This window comes from Microcaecilia unicolor, chromosome 8 (assembly GCF_901765095.1).
Source record: "Microcaecilia unicolor chromosome 8, aMicUni1.1, whole genome shotgun sequence".
Lineage (NCBI taxonomy): Eukaryota > Metazoa > Chordata > Amphibia > Gymnophiona > Siphonopidae > Microcaecilia > Microcaecilia unicolor.
In genome coordinates, this window is record NC_044038.1 from 67,381,340 (window position 1) to 67,397,044 (window position 15,705).

Sequence of the window (15,705 nt, forward strand, 5' to 3'; positions counted from 1 at the left end):
TCCAGCCACCCATGTCCAGCGACCCCCTGCTTCCCCTGTAGCCACCCATGTCCAGCGACCTCTCCTCTCTCCCCTGCCCCCCCTCCAGCCACCCATGTCCAGCGACCCTCCTCTGGACATGGATCAGCTGTAAGGCATGTTTTTTTTTCCCCCCGGGTTCTGAATTTGACATCATAATGGCTACGGTGATGTCAGCCTGATCTACAGAGCCTAGCAGACCAACTCGGAATGAGCCACGGTCCCAGGCAAGTCAGAACGTTGGAGGTGAGAATTATTATATAGGATATGTGTATGCCCTCCCACATGGTGAAACAGTAAACATAAATAACAAATCAAAGAAAAAAGCACAACTGGGCCTTCAAGACTGAGACAACAGGAGTCCTTTATTGCAGTCAGACCCATGTTTCGGCATAAACAATGCCTGCATTAGGGGAGCAATTAAAATGCCCCCTCCCTTCCAGTGCCGCCTTGGTAAATGATATAGAGTGAGCTGAATAAGACAGTGCTTAGGAAAGAAAAGAGCTTCACAAAACCTAGACTGAGGCTGGTTCAGCAGCTGCAGCGGAATCAGCAATGTATGGAGTCGTACATTAACCTGTTTTTACTGTGTTCCTTTTTATGTACTTGACATTTTAATTGGACCCCTGAGGCAGGCGTTGTTTACGCCGAAACACGGCCCGTTTCGGGTCTGACTGCAATAAAGGACTCCTGTTGTCTCAGTCTTGAAGGCCCAGTTGTGCTTTTTTCTTTGATCTCCCACATGGTGAAACATCTCAGCTCATCATCATTCTGCCTCTGATGAGTATTCTTATTACAGATATATACCTGGTGTCCCGCACAGTCAAGGAAGCTTCAGGACTTCATTCAGTCTCAAGTACACTCTATCTGAGACCTACCAAACAGGACAAAGACTCAAAGTTCTACTGCAGACTTCAGTACCTGATGCCACAAGGAAAGACGGAGAGTGTGGACTCTGAGAAGTTCAGTCTGAAACTGCACTGTGAGTATGGGGGAGACAGTCTGGGACTCCCACACCTCTTCTAACTTGTCTTGCACTGTACTGTAAGAAGGGAAGGTCATACTACACCGTAAGCATGGGGAAGGGGGCAGTCTGATGGTCCTTTCTTCTCCCCACCTCCCACATATTGCACTGTATGGGGGAGGGGGGGGGGGAAGCAGTCTATTCCATATTCCCCTCTCTTATCCTTTCAGTTCTTTTATCCCCCATTCCCTCCACCATCTCCTCTTCTATTTCTCCTACTCCACCTTATCTCTCATTCCTATGACTTCCCTATTCTTACCACTTTCCTCTACCAACGCTCCATTTCTCATTTCCCTGACCCTGCCAGTTCCCCCACTTATGCAGTATCTGCCACTATCTCTTACCCCCTTTTCCCCAGTATTTATTCATTCTGCAGCCCCTTCTTTGCAGATGAAGTTGGGACTGTCTTTTTGCTGTTCTAACTTTATGCACTTGTCTGTGTAACTGGTTAGTGGACTGAATATCACTGCAGCATTGGTGGTCTTGTGGGTCTCAGGTGGTAGTGATTCCCCTCTGCTGCCACCTGGTCAGCACCAAGATTCAAAATGGTGCTAATGATCCCTAGTAATGGTCTCTTGGTAATACTGATGTGGGGTACAATTCTAGGAGTCATCGGCTTTTTTTTTTTTTTTTTTTTTTTTTTGAATCCCAGTCCCGACCCAGGTTGCAGCAGTGGGGATATAAATCATTTGTGCATCAGATTTCTTCATATTTACTCAAGCAAAAATAGTTAAGAAACATATATACACACCATGCACAATATTTCTACTCAAATGCGGTTCTTGTCTCAGACACAGCAAGATTCGGACAGCTACAACAATTCAGGACACCAGTTGCGGAAGCCTAAGAGAACGCAGTGATTTTTTAATCTACCATGTCTTTCATTTCTCCCCCCCCCCCCCCCTTTTTTTTTTCAAATGCAAAACTTCTGGGAAATGTATGTCTCTATTTCTACTCCTTCAATTTCCTTTTGTGGCTCTCCCTCTCTCTAATTATTTTCTATTAGTTTTATCTCTCCCCCCCCCTCTCCCGGTCTCGCTTCTGCATTCTTGCTGGTGTCTTTAGACATCTTCATTCGCTGGAGATCTCATTGTGCATTTCTTTCTGCACAGATTATACTGAGAATGTGAACTTTGAGCTTCTCTCACCCTTGCTTATCAAAGAAGGTGATAATGTAACCCTGAGATGTCAAGCTGATGGGTACCCTCCACCTACATATGACTTCTACAAAGTGACTGTAAGGATTCCACCTACATATCATCAAGCTTCCTCCTTTGTACCCCCCTGTATGATCTCCTTTCCCTGTACACTCTGTCCCTTCCTTCCATTTTTGTTACACTGTCCAAGGGGTTCTCAGCCCAGTCCTCAGGACATCTGCAATGAATATGCATGAGTTACATTTTCAGGCACTCCTCCATTGTATGCAAATCTCATTCATATCATTGCAAGCATCCTGAAAACTTGATTGGCTGGGTGTGTCCTGAGGAATAGGTTGAGAACCCCTGCACATACTATCCGCCCGATATTCCAAACCATTTAACCAGCCAGGAACGGCTCCTGGCCAGTTAAATGGCACTTAACTGGCTATCCGGCAATATCCAGTGGGAGATAGCCTGTTATCTCCTGCTGAATATTGCCAGTTAGCACTTAGCAAATAACCGCTTATGTTGCGAGATATAATTGACCATCCGCTAATATTCAGCGCATCGCTGGCTAAGTTTGGTAGCCAAATTCGGGTGCCAAAATAGCAGGCCTGTCTTTGGCTGGTTTCAACTTAACTGGACAGTGCTGAATATCAGCGTGGCCAATTAAGTTGAAACTGGCCAAAAAACACCCGGATATTCAATGCCAGTCACTGGAAAAGACCCAACATTGAATATCTGGACTCAGCACCGACCATGGGAGTCAGTCCGGCTAAATCCAGTGGTATGAATATCGGACCCTTTGTGCTTTTTCTAGTCACCCCTACTCCTGCTATGCTTCCTTTCCCCACAAGCTGTGTACTGTCTCCTCTCCCCCAGACTCCCTGTGCGTTCTGCTCATCTTCATGCTTCCCAATCTTCCTCAGGATAACACAAACGAGGAGATAGAGTCTAACCTGGAGGGGCTGCTTGTCCTGGAACATGTTACAAAAGAGAGCAGTGGCACTTACCAATGCCAGACCCTGGACTTTGACAGCCCACCTGAGATCCTACTGACCAAGAACGTAGACATCTTTGTCAACTGTAAGTTTTGGTGAGGGAAGGGATGGGATGAGATCACATGAGAGGGGGTAATTCTCTATAGATCGCCTAAAGTTAGGTACCAGAATGATGTGTGCTAAGCGCAGATTCTGTAAAGACAATTATGCGCACATTTACACGCCCAACTTTTGGCATGAGCGCTTACGGTGTGATTTAACTGGCCAGGAACGGCTCCTGGCCAGTTAAATAGCACTTAACCGGCTATCCGTAAATATTCAGCGGGATATAGCCAGTTATTGCCCACTGAATATTCGTGGTCAGAGCTTAGCAGATAACCGGCTATATCGCGCCAATATTCTACGCATCGCAGGCTCACTTTGGCAGCCAAATTGGGCTGCCGAAATAGCAGGACTATCTTTGGCTAGTTTCAACTTAACTGGCCAACACTGAATATTGACTTGGCCGGTTAAGTTGAAACTGGCCAAAAATAAACAGGATGTTCAATGCCAGTCACTGGAAACAGCCTGGGCTCTGCCCTGACTAACTCCCACAGTCTGAATATTGGCCCCATTAATGCTAGTATTCAGTAATCTGTGCCCATAAGTTCTAAACACGCCCCTGACCTGTCCATGCCGCTCCCAGGTCCACGCCATTGTGCATGCTGGATTGTGTTTGCACAGTTTATAAAATACCAACTAATGGCAGCTCTGCGTGTAACTACTAGTTAGCGCCAATTAAGATGAATTATAGCCAATAATTGGTCATTAATGTCAATTAACATCTAATTATTCTATTGTTAAATGCATAATTGAAACTATTTTACAACTTGCACACGCATCTTTGTGTGCTAATCGTAATATTGGGCATGCAACTTTCTAGAATTAGGGGGACATTAGGGAAAGGGAAATGGGACTTGATATACCGCCTTTCTGAGGTTTTTTGCAACTACATTCAAAGCGTTTTACATATATTCAGGTACTTATTTTGTACCAGGGGCAATGGAGGGTTAAGTGACTTGCCCAGAGTCACAAGGAGCTACAGTGGGAATCGAACTCAGTTCCCCAGGATCAAAGTGACGGGGCAAGGAGAGAATGCAGGGACATATGGGATGGGTGAATAGGTACATCATGGAGGATACATACATATAGGGAAGGGAGTGGGACACAAAGGAGAATGTGAAGGAACAGATGCAGGCAGGGCCAGCCTTAAACAGGGGCAACAGGGGAGCCACACAGTTCCCTGCATCCTAGAGGCTCCACCCAGCATGTCCCCCTATTGCCGAACCCACCCACCTTAAATCATTTATTTCTCCGTAGAAGGATCAGGGCAGAGGCAGTGATTCAGATAGGCTGTCTGTCACCAACTCCGGAATCTGCTCTCTGCTGCATCTTGCCCATACAGAAGCAGAAAGTTATGTCAGAAAGGCACAGGACACAACAGAGAACAGGCTGTGGGGTCGGATCGCAGATGGCCTATGTGAATCACTGCCGCTGCCCTGAACCCTGAGCCCTCTACAGAGATGCACACATTTTAAGGTTGGGGAGGGTTCAGAGACAGGGGCACATACCAGACTTTTTTTTGGGGGGGGGGGGGGCTCCTAAAACTGGTCCACATAGGACCATTCAATTGGTAAGGTTGGCCCTGGATGCAGGAAAGGAGAGTGTGTAAATGAGGAGAGGGGGAGGGAAAGGGAGAAGTGACACATAGTAGAAGGATCATGGACAGGGGGGGTAGAGACCAGGATGAGAGGGTAAGTGCTGGGAAGGCTGTACATGACAGTTTTATTGTTGCCAACAGAGTTAGTTTGCCTTAGCTGTGGCACTATTAATCCCTTTGCTGTCCTTGGAACGCTGTAAGTTAATCAGTAAGAGACAATTCCTTGAGGCCCAAGGACGAGAAACCTGCTAAAATATGAGCTTTGGTTGTGTTGTCTGTAGCCAGTTTTCAAGCTTGTAAAAAATAATTGCTGTCTCTGTGGTGACCAAGGGTTAGAGGCCGACTGAAGCCAGGCTTTTTTGGTTTTGGTTGAAATCAAATCTGCTGCTGAAATTCGCCATTCAATTTCAGCCAAAGCTGAAACCAAAACCAGCCAGCCCCCATCCCCCAAACAGCATCTACTCCTTCCCCCCATGACCAGACAGTGTCTTCACTCCTGCTGCTGCCACCAAATAGAGCCTTCCTTCTCCTCCCTCTCCCCACAACCAGACAGAGCTCCCTTCCTGTCAGCCCCCCACCCCAGGCCAACCTTAAAACATGGTGGTCTAGTGTCCTAACTGGGACAGGAGCAATCCCCATTTGCTCTTGCTCCCATATCTTCGCCATCAAAATGGTTACCGAGATCTTCAGTGGCAGTCCTCTGCGAATGCCGCTGAAGGTCATTGCAACCATTTTGAGATTGGAGCTGACATAGGCAGGAGTCACTGTGAATTGCTCCTTCCCTGGTTAGACCACTAGACCACCAGGGCTCCTAAGGTAGGCTTCGGGGGGGGGGGGGGGGGTCTAGGGGTGGTGGTGATTTTGGTTGAAGGAGGAGGCAGAGAGTGGGAGGCAGCTTTGGTTGGAAAGAATTTCAATTTCAGCTGAAAGTGTACCAGCATTTTTGTCCAAAACCGAAACATGGCCGAATCGGGATTTAAGGCTGGTTTTGGTGTTGAAACCGAAATTCGGTCAGCTTCTACTAAGGATCTTTGTGTCCCTTATATAAGTTCTTTTTGGTTTGCAGATTTGGAACCCCTTATCCTTGAGCCCTCTAAGGAGGTGAGAGTGCCTTTGGAAGGTGACCTTGAGATGTCCTGCTCCGGCCACGGCTCTAAGCCCATGGAGCTCAAATGGAAAAAGGTATGGCAGGGCCCGACCCTTCTCTGAACATTTCCACAAGGACTTCTTACCAGTGACTTGGACCCCAGCTTCTTGCATACTTCTTATACCTCAGTTACAAGGACCAGCAATACAACCTCAGTTATAAGAACCTTGCCTAATCTGTGTACTGGGGCTCTATTTCATGGTAAGAATTGTGTAAAGGAGGCTGTACCCAGGACTGGCTTAAGGCATGAGCCAGGTGAGACAGTAGCTCAGGATGTCAAAGCGCAAGGATACCAAAAGCCTGCCTCACCAGCGCAACCTTCACAATGGCAAGAGTGGGTTTTACTCTCTCCACAGTATTCTCTTCTTTGCACACCACTGACACTGCTGCAGCTTTCACCACTTTCTCCGGCAACGAATTCCAGAGTTTAATTACACGTTGGGTGAAGAAAATTTTCTCCGATTTGTTTTAAATTTACTACACTGTAGTTTAATCGCATGCCCCCTAGTCCTAGTATTTTTGGAAAGCGTGAACAGACGCTTCACATCCACCTGTTCCACTCCACTCATTATTTTATATACCTCTATCATGTCTCCCCTCAGCCGTCTCTTCTCCAAGCTGTATAGCCCTAGCCTCCTTAGTCTTTCTTCATAGGGAAGTCGTCCCATCCCCGCTATCATTTTAGTCGCCCTTCGCTGCACCTTTTCCAATTCTACTATATCTTTCTTGAGATGCGGCGACCAGAATTGAACACAGTACTCAAGGTGCGGTCGCACCATGGAGCGATACAACGGCATTATAACATCCTCACACCTGTTTTCCATACCTTTCCTAATAATACCCAACATTCTATTCGCTTTCTTAGCCGCAGCAGCACACTGAGCAGAAGGTTTCAGTGTGTTATCGACGACGACACCCAGATCCCTTTCTTGGTCCGTAACTCCTAACGTGGAACCTTGCATGACGTAGCTATAATTCGGGTTCTTTTTTCCCACATGCATCACCTTGCACTTGCTCACATTAAACATCATCTGCCATTTAGCCGCCCAGTCTCCCAGTCTCGTAAGGTCCTCTTGTAATTTTTCACAATCCTGTCGCGATTTAACGACTTTGAATAACTTTGTGTCATCAGCAAATTTAATTACCTCGCTAGTTACTCCCATCTCTAAATCATTTATAAATATATTAAAAAGCAGCAGTCCTAGCACAGACCCCTGAGGAACCCCACTAACTACCCTTCTCCATTGTGAATACTGCCCATTTAACCCCACTCTCTGTTTCCTATCCTTCAACCAGTTTTTAATCCACAATAGGACATTTCCTCCTATCCCATGACCCTCCAATTTCCTCTGTAGCCTTTCATGAGGTACCTTGTCAAACGCCTTTTGAAAATGTGAGAACAGGTAATTTCTATTCTCATGCTTAAACTCGTGATGCTGCTGGTGGCCACACAAGGAGAAGAGCACAGTCCTGAGAGCAAAGCAACATGCTCTCACTGCTATTTAGAGATCAGGTAAAGAGCTGTGGGTGTGGAGTACTGATACAGGTAAGAGGGCCAGAGCAAAAAGTTGGTTCAGTGTGCCACAACACCTAGAGCCAGTGCTGGTTGTACCTCTGTAATTTGAAAGTCTAGAAATAGGTGAGCCCGAAGCATCATTAGGCTATCTCTGTTTTATGATGTATTTCTGTAGTTGTTGTATTTTATGTTTTATGATGATTATGTATGTTGATCTTTCTGATTATGTATGTCTTATGGAATCCACCTAGTTAATAGGTGGAATATAAATTAATTAACTGTAACTGTAGCCCTGGGATCTGGAGTTGTATCTTTATTTATTTATTAGGATTTATTTACCGCCTTTTTGAAGGAATTCACTCAAGGCGGAGTACAGTAAGAATAGATCAAACATGAGCAGTAGGCAATTAGAGCAGTAAAAATATTCGAACAACAATATAAAGTATGGCATGGTATACTACTTGCAATGAAAACACAATATGTACTAGAACATTATAATTGGTAGTGAGGGGTAAGGCAAAGTTGTAACATATAGATGAGTAAGAAAGTAGGAAGAATTAGAAAGTAAGGTGATTGATTTGAAGAAAGTTGCACATGAGGTCAGAGAGATGGTTAAATATTATCTCAGCTAGGGTAGGAGTGGATAAACATGTCCCGCTGCAGTATGTGTAGCCCGAGTCAATCCTTGTGTGTGTGAGTGAGACTAACAAGTTAGTTACTTCTTCCGTTAAAGGCTTGGTTGAAGAGCCAAGCTTTCACCTGCTTCCTGAAGTAGACCTGTCTTGTGTTAAGCGGAGAGCGGAGCCTTTCAGGCAATGCATTCCAGAGTGTGGGAGCTACTTAGTAATAAGAATCATGTAAGGAAGATGCATCTCAGTGGAGCTGTAATAAGAACTTTGTTTGTATTATACTTTCCCTGTATATTGTGGTACATGGTGTGAACTTTCCCCCTCCCCACCACCATCGAAACTCTGTGAACAGCACTTTCCTATCCTCCGGTTGCAGGGTGAGAAGCTCCTTTCTTCCAGTAGCACACTCAGTCTGAAGTCTCTGACTTATCACTCTGCGGGACCCTATACCTGTGAAGCCTCTGTCCCTGAGGTCCCTGGACTGCACAGGAGCCAGAGCGTGCATGTGATTGTGCAAGGTAAGCTGAAAAATGTGCAGGGCTGATGGGAAGGGAGTGAGGAGAGGGGAAATGCAGACCTGCCAAGTCTCCCGCTTTCAGCAGGAGATTCACGCTTTTGCTGCTCATCAACCACACTCCCACTGGAGAACCGGGTCCTCCCACTGAACAGCGTCCTTTTCCAGTAACAGCAGGAAATGCCTTCATAAAACATCATCTCCTGCTGCCCTGGTTCCACGGCAGCAGGAGATGATGTTTTATGAAGGCGTCTCTTGCTGCCGCTGGAAAAGGAGGATACTTCTGGTGCCCCTGGCTGCAAATCACCATGTGCTGGGGCGGAGCTGTGGGCGGGTCTGGGCGGGGTTATTGGTAGGCTTTGCAGAGCCGTGGGCGGGTTGGGTGGAGCTGTGGGCAAAGTGGGGTGGGTCTATGGGCAGAGTGCGACAGAGCTATGGGTGGGCCCTAAATCTCCCCCTCAGAAGATTGACCCCCCTTGGCAGCTCTGGAAATGTGAGGGGGAGGTAGAGGAGCAGGAAGATGGTGGTGAGTGAATGGAGGTGATGGAAGAAGGGTGTAGAAGGTGGTGGAATTAAAGAGTGGATGAGATGGAGAAAGGTTGTGCAACTGAAAGGAGGTGGAGTGAGAGAAATGAGGAGTTGGGGTGACACAAAGTGAGAGACAGAGTCTTATCTGTTTTTCTTGGTTTTGGAGTTGACAATACCGAAACACTTTCACTTGATGGTCGAAGACGCTACGCTCTGGTATAAAAGGAAGTGCAGAGAGACAGAAAGTAAAATGGAGGAATGTCATATGTTCATCTCTTTCAGGGAAACCCAAAATTGAGGAGAAACCTTACAAAAGACATGTTTCTACAGAAGGTGAAAAGGTCACATTGACCTGTTTGGTTTTTGGGCACCCTAATCCCGAAATCTTCTGGAGTGTGCCTGAAGTTCAGGTGAGTGTCTCCCAGTGCAATCACTGGCTTCAGACCTTGTAAAGTTAGGGGGCAGCTTTCCTCTTCCTGCCACTTGTCTGTACAGACCTGATCTGACTAGCCAGTTGTTTTTGTAACATTATCAACTATAAGATGAATGGGACTGATTAGAAAGACTGAATATTTCTCCAACCTATGAACTATGCAGCAGCAGAAGCTGTACTGTTGGATTGAATATTATTATAATCTATTTCTCATACGTTACAGTAGACATTGTAGAAGGGTTGAGTGTTCTTGAAGGTAGGGTTTTGAAAATCCACTTAATCTGAATGAAGTAGACATCCTTGGCCTAGACTCAGGGCCTGGGAAGCAATTGGGAGGAGGGGGCATGTGTAGAGAATAAGAAGGGTTGCCAACTTTTTGGCAAAGAAAAAACTGATACCTACCTTCCTCCATGCCCCTCCCTTGCCCCCTCAATGTCCCTCCCCTAGTCCCTTGCCACACCCTCTGTTGTACCCTTCTCCACCCCACTACTCTACAACCAACTGTCTGCACTACAGTTGCCATCCCAGAAGAATAAACTGCCATGTGTATGTACATGCTATGATTACTTTACAAACTCGACATAAGAGAAACAGAGCTCTAGTAACCAAACCCTGCAAAAAACAAACACATTCCACACACACACACACATATATATATATATATATATATATATATAAAACCTGGACATATATAGAAAAACTGGACATTAGTGCTGCAGTCCAGTACTCAAATAGCAACAACTCTACCTATGAAAAAGCTGTACCCAAGAATACCAATATAATCCCTCAAGGCTGGTTTTAGCAATTGTGGGGCCCTGTGCAGACCAGGTCGGTGGAGCCCCCCGCCCCCACCTAGTCCCTCCCCTTGTTGATAAAATGTGTTTTAAAAATATTTTTATTTCAAATAAAGACAAGTCAAGCAAAACTTGTACAGAAAAACTAATCCAAATATGCACAATGCTATCATAGGAAACCTTTGGGTTTAAAAAGCAAAACCATGTGCATGTAAGGACTGGATAAATGAATTAAAACAAATCCCCTTAATATGTAATACTTGGTAGTAATAATGAAACAGTGATTGAATATTCACATAGCAAGCTACCTGAGCCAACAGATTTATTTTCCAATGAACATAATTAACTTTGTATGAACTTGGCTGCAAATAGTGTGCTGAACTGGACAATGCTGGCACATTTAGATTGACTCTGGACAGTTCTGCAAGAAGTAAACCCTTCCCTCGTTAATCAATACCTTCTCTGTGTAATAGTAATAATTTTAAAAAAAGGCACAAACAAAAGGAACAAGTTCCCACATGCCATCTTTTTTTCTTTTGATGTAGGCATAGGAAAAAAAAAAAGATTTTAAATGTTCCCATAACATGATGTCTGTTTAGTGGCCCTTTACCAGGAGAAAAAAAAATCTCTGCACGAATATAATAGAACAGGGGTGTCCCTTTAATCAGCCCCTCCAAATGACACACTAATTACGATTTATAACAAATTACTACTTTACTTATTATACTTCCTTTGTGTACAATCCGTATGCACAAGCCAGCATATTTGAAAATCTAAGTGAGATTAAATAACAATAAAGAAAGACAACGTGGATGCAGCAGCTTGAGTGCACAGGGATCAGGCTGCGCAAGGAAGGGGACAGATATTACCTTTTTTTTTTACAGTATCCTTCCCTCCTCCCTCCCTCCCACCCACCTATTGCAGAACTCATTCCCGCTCCCCCAAGCCACAGGGTGCCCTCCCGTTACATACTGAAGCCACCCTAGTAGACTAGTGGATTCTTTGGGGCAGGAAAGGTCCTCAGTTTTTCCTGCCCACTGCCAGCGCTGACCCTCTTGCTGCTGCATCTTTAAAATGGCTGCCGAAACTTCCGCCTCACAAGATTTCAGCAGAAGTCTCGTGAGGCCGCTGCTAGAAGTCTCGGCAGCCATTTTTAAAAAGCAATGCGGCAGCAAGAGGGTCAGTCCTGGCAGCGGGCAGGAAAGACTGGGAATCTTTCCTGCCCAGAAGAATCCACTAGATCACCACGGCGGTTTCAGGTATGTGCCGGGAGGGTACCCTGCTGCTCGGGGGAGGAGAGGTGAAGCGGTCAGATCGCAGCCCGTGCATAAAGGAGACGGCAATAGCAGGGAACGGGAGCACCAGGGGGCCCCTGGAAGCGCAAGGCCCTGTGTGATCACCCTGCCGCCCCTGCCTAAGACCGGCCCTGTAGTTCCTACTGGAAAATCACACTGCTACAGCTTCCTGCCTGAAAACTAAACACTAGCAGAATACCTCACCTTGGTCATATGCACAAAACATGACAGGCCCTCAGCAAATCTAAAACAAGGGACCACATGCCAGTGGGCATGACAAGGGAGGGGCATGGGACAGGGTAGGTATTGGCCTTTGCAAAACTGGCTGGTTGGCAACCCTAAGGAGAAGAGTGATGAGGGTAGAGGAAAAATTAGAGGACAGATGACTGCTCCTCAGTGGAGTAGGATGAGGGAGGGGTTTTGGTGTGGAGTGAGAGGATGGGGGTGTGCATTCACAAGGAACACATGGTCCTTTGGTCACTTGTCTTGAACTGGCCAGAGTGAGGTAATGTAGTGAGTCTTTTGACTGGACACTAGCCCCCTCATTCAATAGCAGGTTGCTTAAATGTACACACCGATGATTCGCGTCCATTTAAAGAATGCTGCTGTCCACGTGAGTAAGTGTACACTTATCCATGTAAATGGCAGGATCATGCCTAATCAGTATTCTGTAATTATGCACTCAAATTGCATAGTGCCTAACAGAGGGGTTGGGTGGGGCCAACATTTACATGGGCAACTTACAGAATACTGTAAGTTGTGTATGTAAATGTCACAGGTAGGCACAAATATTTACGGAAGGCATAGACCTGTTGTAAACGTTCGCGCCTCCATTTCAGCATACTGATGCCGGGCTATCTACAAGGACATGTGTGCGCACAAGTGTCTGGATAGCATAGCTTGCTATTCGCGCTGTTATGCTGCTGAAATGGAGGCATCCTGTTACAGAACCGCCTCTAGTGACTCTTTAACTTCTCTCCAGCATTCCATGAACCACTCGGGAAATGTGATTATCAGCACCGTGACAGTGGAGGTCACTCAGAAACTGATTCAGTCAGGAGTCTCGTGCAGTGCCAGCAACAGTCATGGAACCACCCAGCACAGTTTCCATCTGTCTATAGGTGAGTAATGGAAGGGACAGACAGCGGGATACACAGTACGCCTACAAATGACTGCTGGGGGAGGGGGGACATATAGCACATTTTCTATCTTTCTGTCTGTAAGTGCTAGAAAGCACAGACATCAGGACTTATAGCACAGTTTGTCTGTCTGTCCATGAGTTCTAGAAGGGATAGACAGCAGGACATATAGCACAGCTTCAGTCTGTCCATGAATGCTAGACAGGACACATAGTACAGCTTCTGTCTATTTAATGGTGGGAGGGACAGACAACTGGACATTTGAATACAGCTTCTGACTGTGTCCTAAAGGCCGATGAGCAATTTCTGAATAGCACTTTAAAACTAGAGTGGGGAAATGAAGCCCCAATGATCAAAGTTAATAGCATGCAAATATGTGTACGCTATTACCTTCAATCATAGGGGCACTTCTGTGGGAGGATTGTGCCTGGGCATGCACCCAAGGTACAATCCTCCCGCAGAAGTTGTTTGACAAAGCATGAACCTGTCAAACAGACCAACGCAAGGGACTGGAGGTCCACCAGACCTCCAGCCCCCCCAACCCACCCCTCAAACAAGGGGTTGGAGGGCCAGTGGATGCACTGGGTGGGGCTTCAGTACCATATAAGGGCGTTTCCTCCTTATATGGTATTGAAGCCCAGCCCGGTGCATAAGGTGTACACAAAAAGTAACACATATGAGTTATATTGTTGGGCAGACTGGATGGACCGTGCAGGTCTTTTTCTGCCGTCATCTACTATGCTACTATGAGTGGAGGAGTGGCCTAGTGGTTAGGGTGGTGGACTTTGGTCCTGAGGAACTAAGTTCGATTCCCAGCACAGGCAGCTCCTTGTGACTCTGGGCAAGTCACTTAACCCTCCATTGCCCGTCGCATTGAGCCTGCCATGAGTGGGAAAGCGCGGGGTACAAATGTAATAAAAATAAATTTTACTATCCTAGGATGCACAGGGCAAGGCGCTGCCGTTTTGAAGGTGGTGCTCACAGAAGGATGGAGTGCAACTCCTTTCTCCTGCTTCAAGATACGGGGGGGGGGGGCTTGGGGGGCACTAGGTCACCAGGGTGGGTGGCAGGGAGTGCCCACTTGGCCACCAGGGAAACCTTTTTGCGTGGGGCAATAGAGGTCCACCGGACCCCTAGCCCCATGTATCGGGGGGGGGGGGGGGGGGGAGAGTTGGGGCCTGTATGCATGGAAATTCATGCTGGATAGGGCTCCCCATTTCTCCCCAATGCTCTGCAAACCCTAACGCCAGCTTCGAGTTGGCAGAGGGTTTGCCAAGCAAGCAGCGCCAATATTTGGCACGTTGCCTCTGAGCATTGGGAAGAAATAAATAATGCCATGTTTAGCATGCAACTTGTGCTCAGAGCTGGTGAGCTCATTGTTACAAGCACTCGCTGGTTCTGATCATAGGGCGCGGGCAAATACGGGCACCAGTCTGGCGCTAATGGGCTCTAGCATCCGCTTTTGCCTTTGATCATCTGCCCATCAGTGAGTGGAAGACACAGTATAGTCTCTATTAGTGAGTGCAGGGACAGTGGAGAAGGGGGCAAGCAGGACATTGCATAGCCTCTATAAATAAGTACTGGAGTGGGGGGGGGGGGGGGGGGAGGATAAAAGCACAGCATCCAGCAGTTGGGGGTGGAGGGGATAGAAAGCAAATCTTACTGCACAGTTTCTCTTAGGTGAGGGGGATGGTGATTGGATGCTGTAATTCTATTTCATAATGTTGACTTATGCTCTCTGCCTTTACTCTTCAGTACCCAGCACTGCCGCTCCCTCCCTGTCCCCTGCAGGTAAGAATATAATTCAGGCTTTCTTCTGTCTATCTGGAAGAACAGAAGCAGTACCTTCTCTCGCCCACCTCATGATGCACACCCACACCTGCTCATTTTTCACTGCCATCCCCTGCACCTAGCTCTTCTTTCTTACTACTACTACAGTATAAGTCCAAAAATCCGGACTGCTTGAGCACTGGGTCAGTCTGGATTTTCAAGCAGTACTTTTAAAATTCAAATCTAAGGAAGAATAAAGAGATGAACAGGCAAATTTTGTTGATTTATTCATTAACAAATAGAGGAAAAACATGCAAAGAAACTTAAACATTATATCATAAAAAGATAGGTATTTTACTGTAACATTTGCTTTGGAAAGTTCATTTTTTTCTGTTTGTAACATCAAAGTCTCTTTTCCCCCATCTCTCTCTCTCTCCCTTTCCCCCATCCAGCATCTCCCTCTGTCTCTTCCCCATCCAGCATCTCTCTTTCCCATCCAGCGTCATCCCATCTCTTTCTCTGCAGCTTAAGAAATAGCCTGAGCTGAAAGGAGGGGGCCCAGGTCCCCCTGTGGCTATGCGCTCCCTCCCGCACGGTCTGATGTCTCTACCTCCCCTCCCAGCAACTCTCTCTAATTCCCCCAGTGTACCTTTTCAGAAGTGTAAGCAAGTCTTCCATGCTGCAGCGTCAGTGACAGGCTTACTTACAGGCTGCCTCTGACCCAGCATTCTGTCCCTTCTGGTGCAACTTCCTGTTTTTTGGAAGGGCGGGATGGGACAGAAAGGCCTGGTGTAGGCTGGTGGCAGCCTGTGAGTAAGGCTGCCGCTGATGCTGCAGCATGGAAGACTTGCTTACACTTCTGAAAAGGTATACTGGGGGAGTGAAAGAGAACTGCAGGCAGGGCTGGGAGGGGAGAGACGCTGGACCGTGCAGAGTGGGGGTGGGGAAGAAGGTGTGCAGCACTTCTAGTCCAGATTCTCGGTGGATTTGGATGTCTTAATTTTAAAGGGTTCGAATTTCTGGCATCTGGATTTTTGGACTTCTACTGTACTACTTATT

General features: G+C 46.6%; 1 protein-coding gene across 2 annotated transcripts in view; it reads left to right on the forward strand.

Annotated features, from left to right (window-relative positions):
* LOC115475459 (basal cell adhesion molecule-like) overlaps positions 1-15,705 on the forward strand; it is a 99,289-nt gene that overhangs the window by 68,844 nt on the left and 14,740 nt on the right. For both annotated transcript variants that reach the window (XM_030211191.1, XM_030211192.1), the window contains exons 6-13: positions 818-1,000; positions 2,155-2,279; positions 3,111-3,267; positions 5,948-6,063; positions 8,550-8,691; positions 9,498-9,625; positions 12,720-12,858; positions 14,632-14,667. In XM_030211191.1, the coding sequence (XP_030067051.1) occupies positions 818-1,000; positions 2,155-2,279; positions 3,111-3,267; positions 5,948-6,063; positions 8,550-8,691; positions 9,498-9,625; positions 12,720-12,858; positions 14,632-14,667 (1,026 nt within the window). The remainder of the gene's footprint in view (positions 1-817; positions 1,001-2,154; positions 2,280-3,110; positions 3,268-5,947; positions 6,064-8,549; positions 8,692-9,497; positions 9,626-12,719; positions 12,859-14,631; positions 14,668-15,705) is intronic.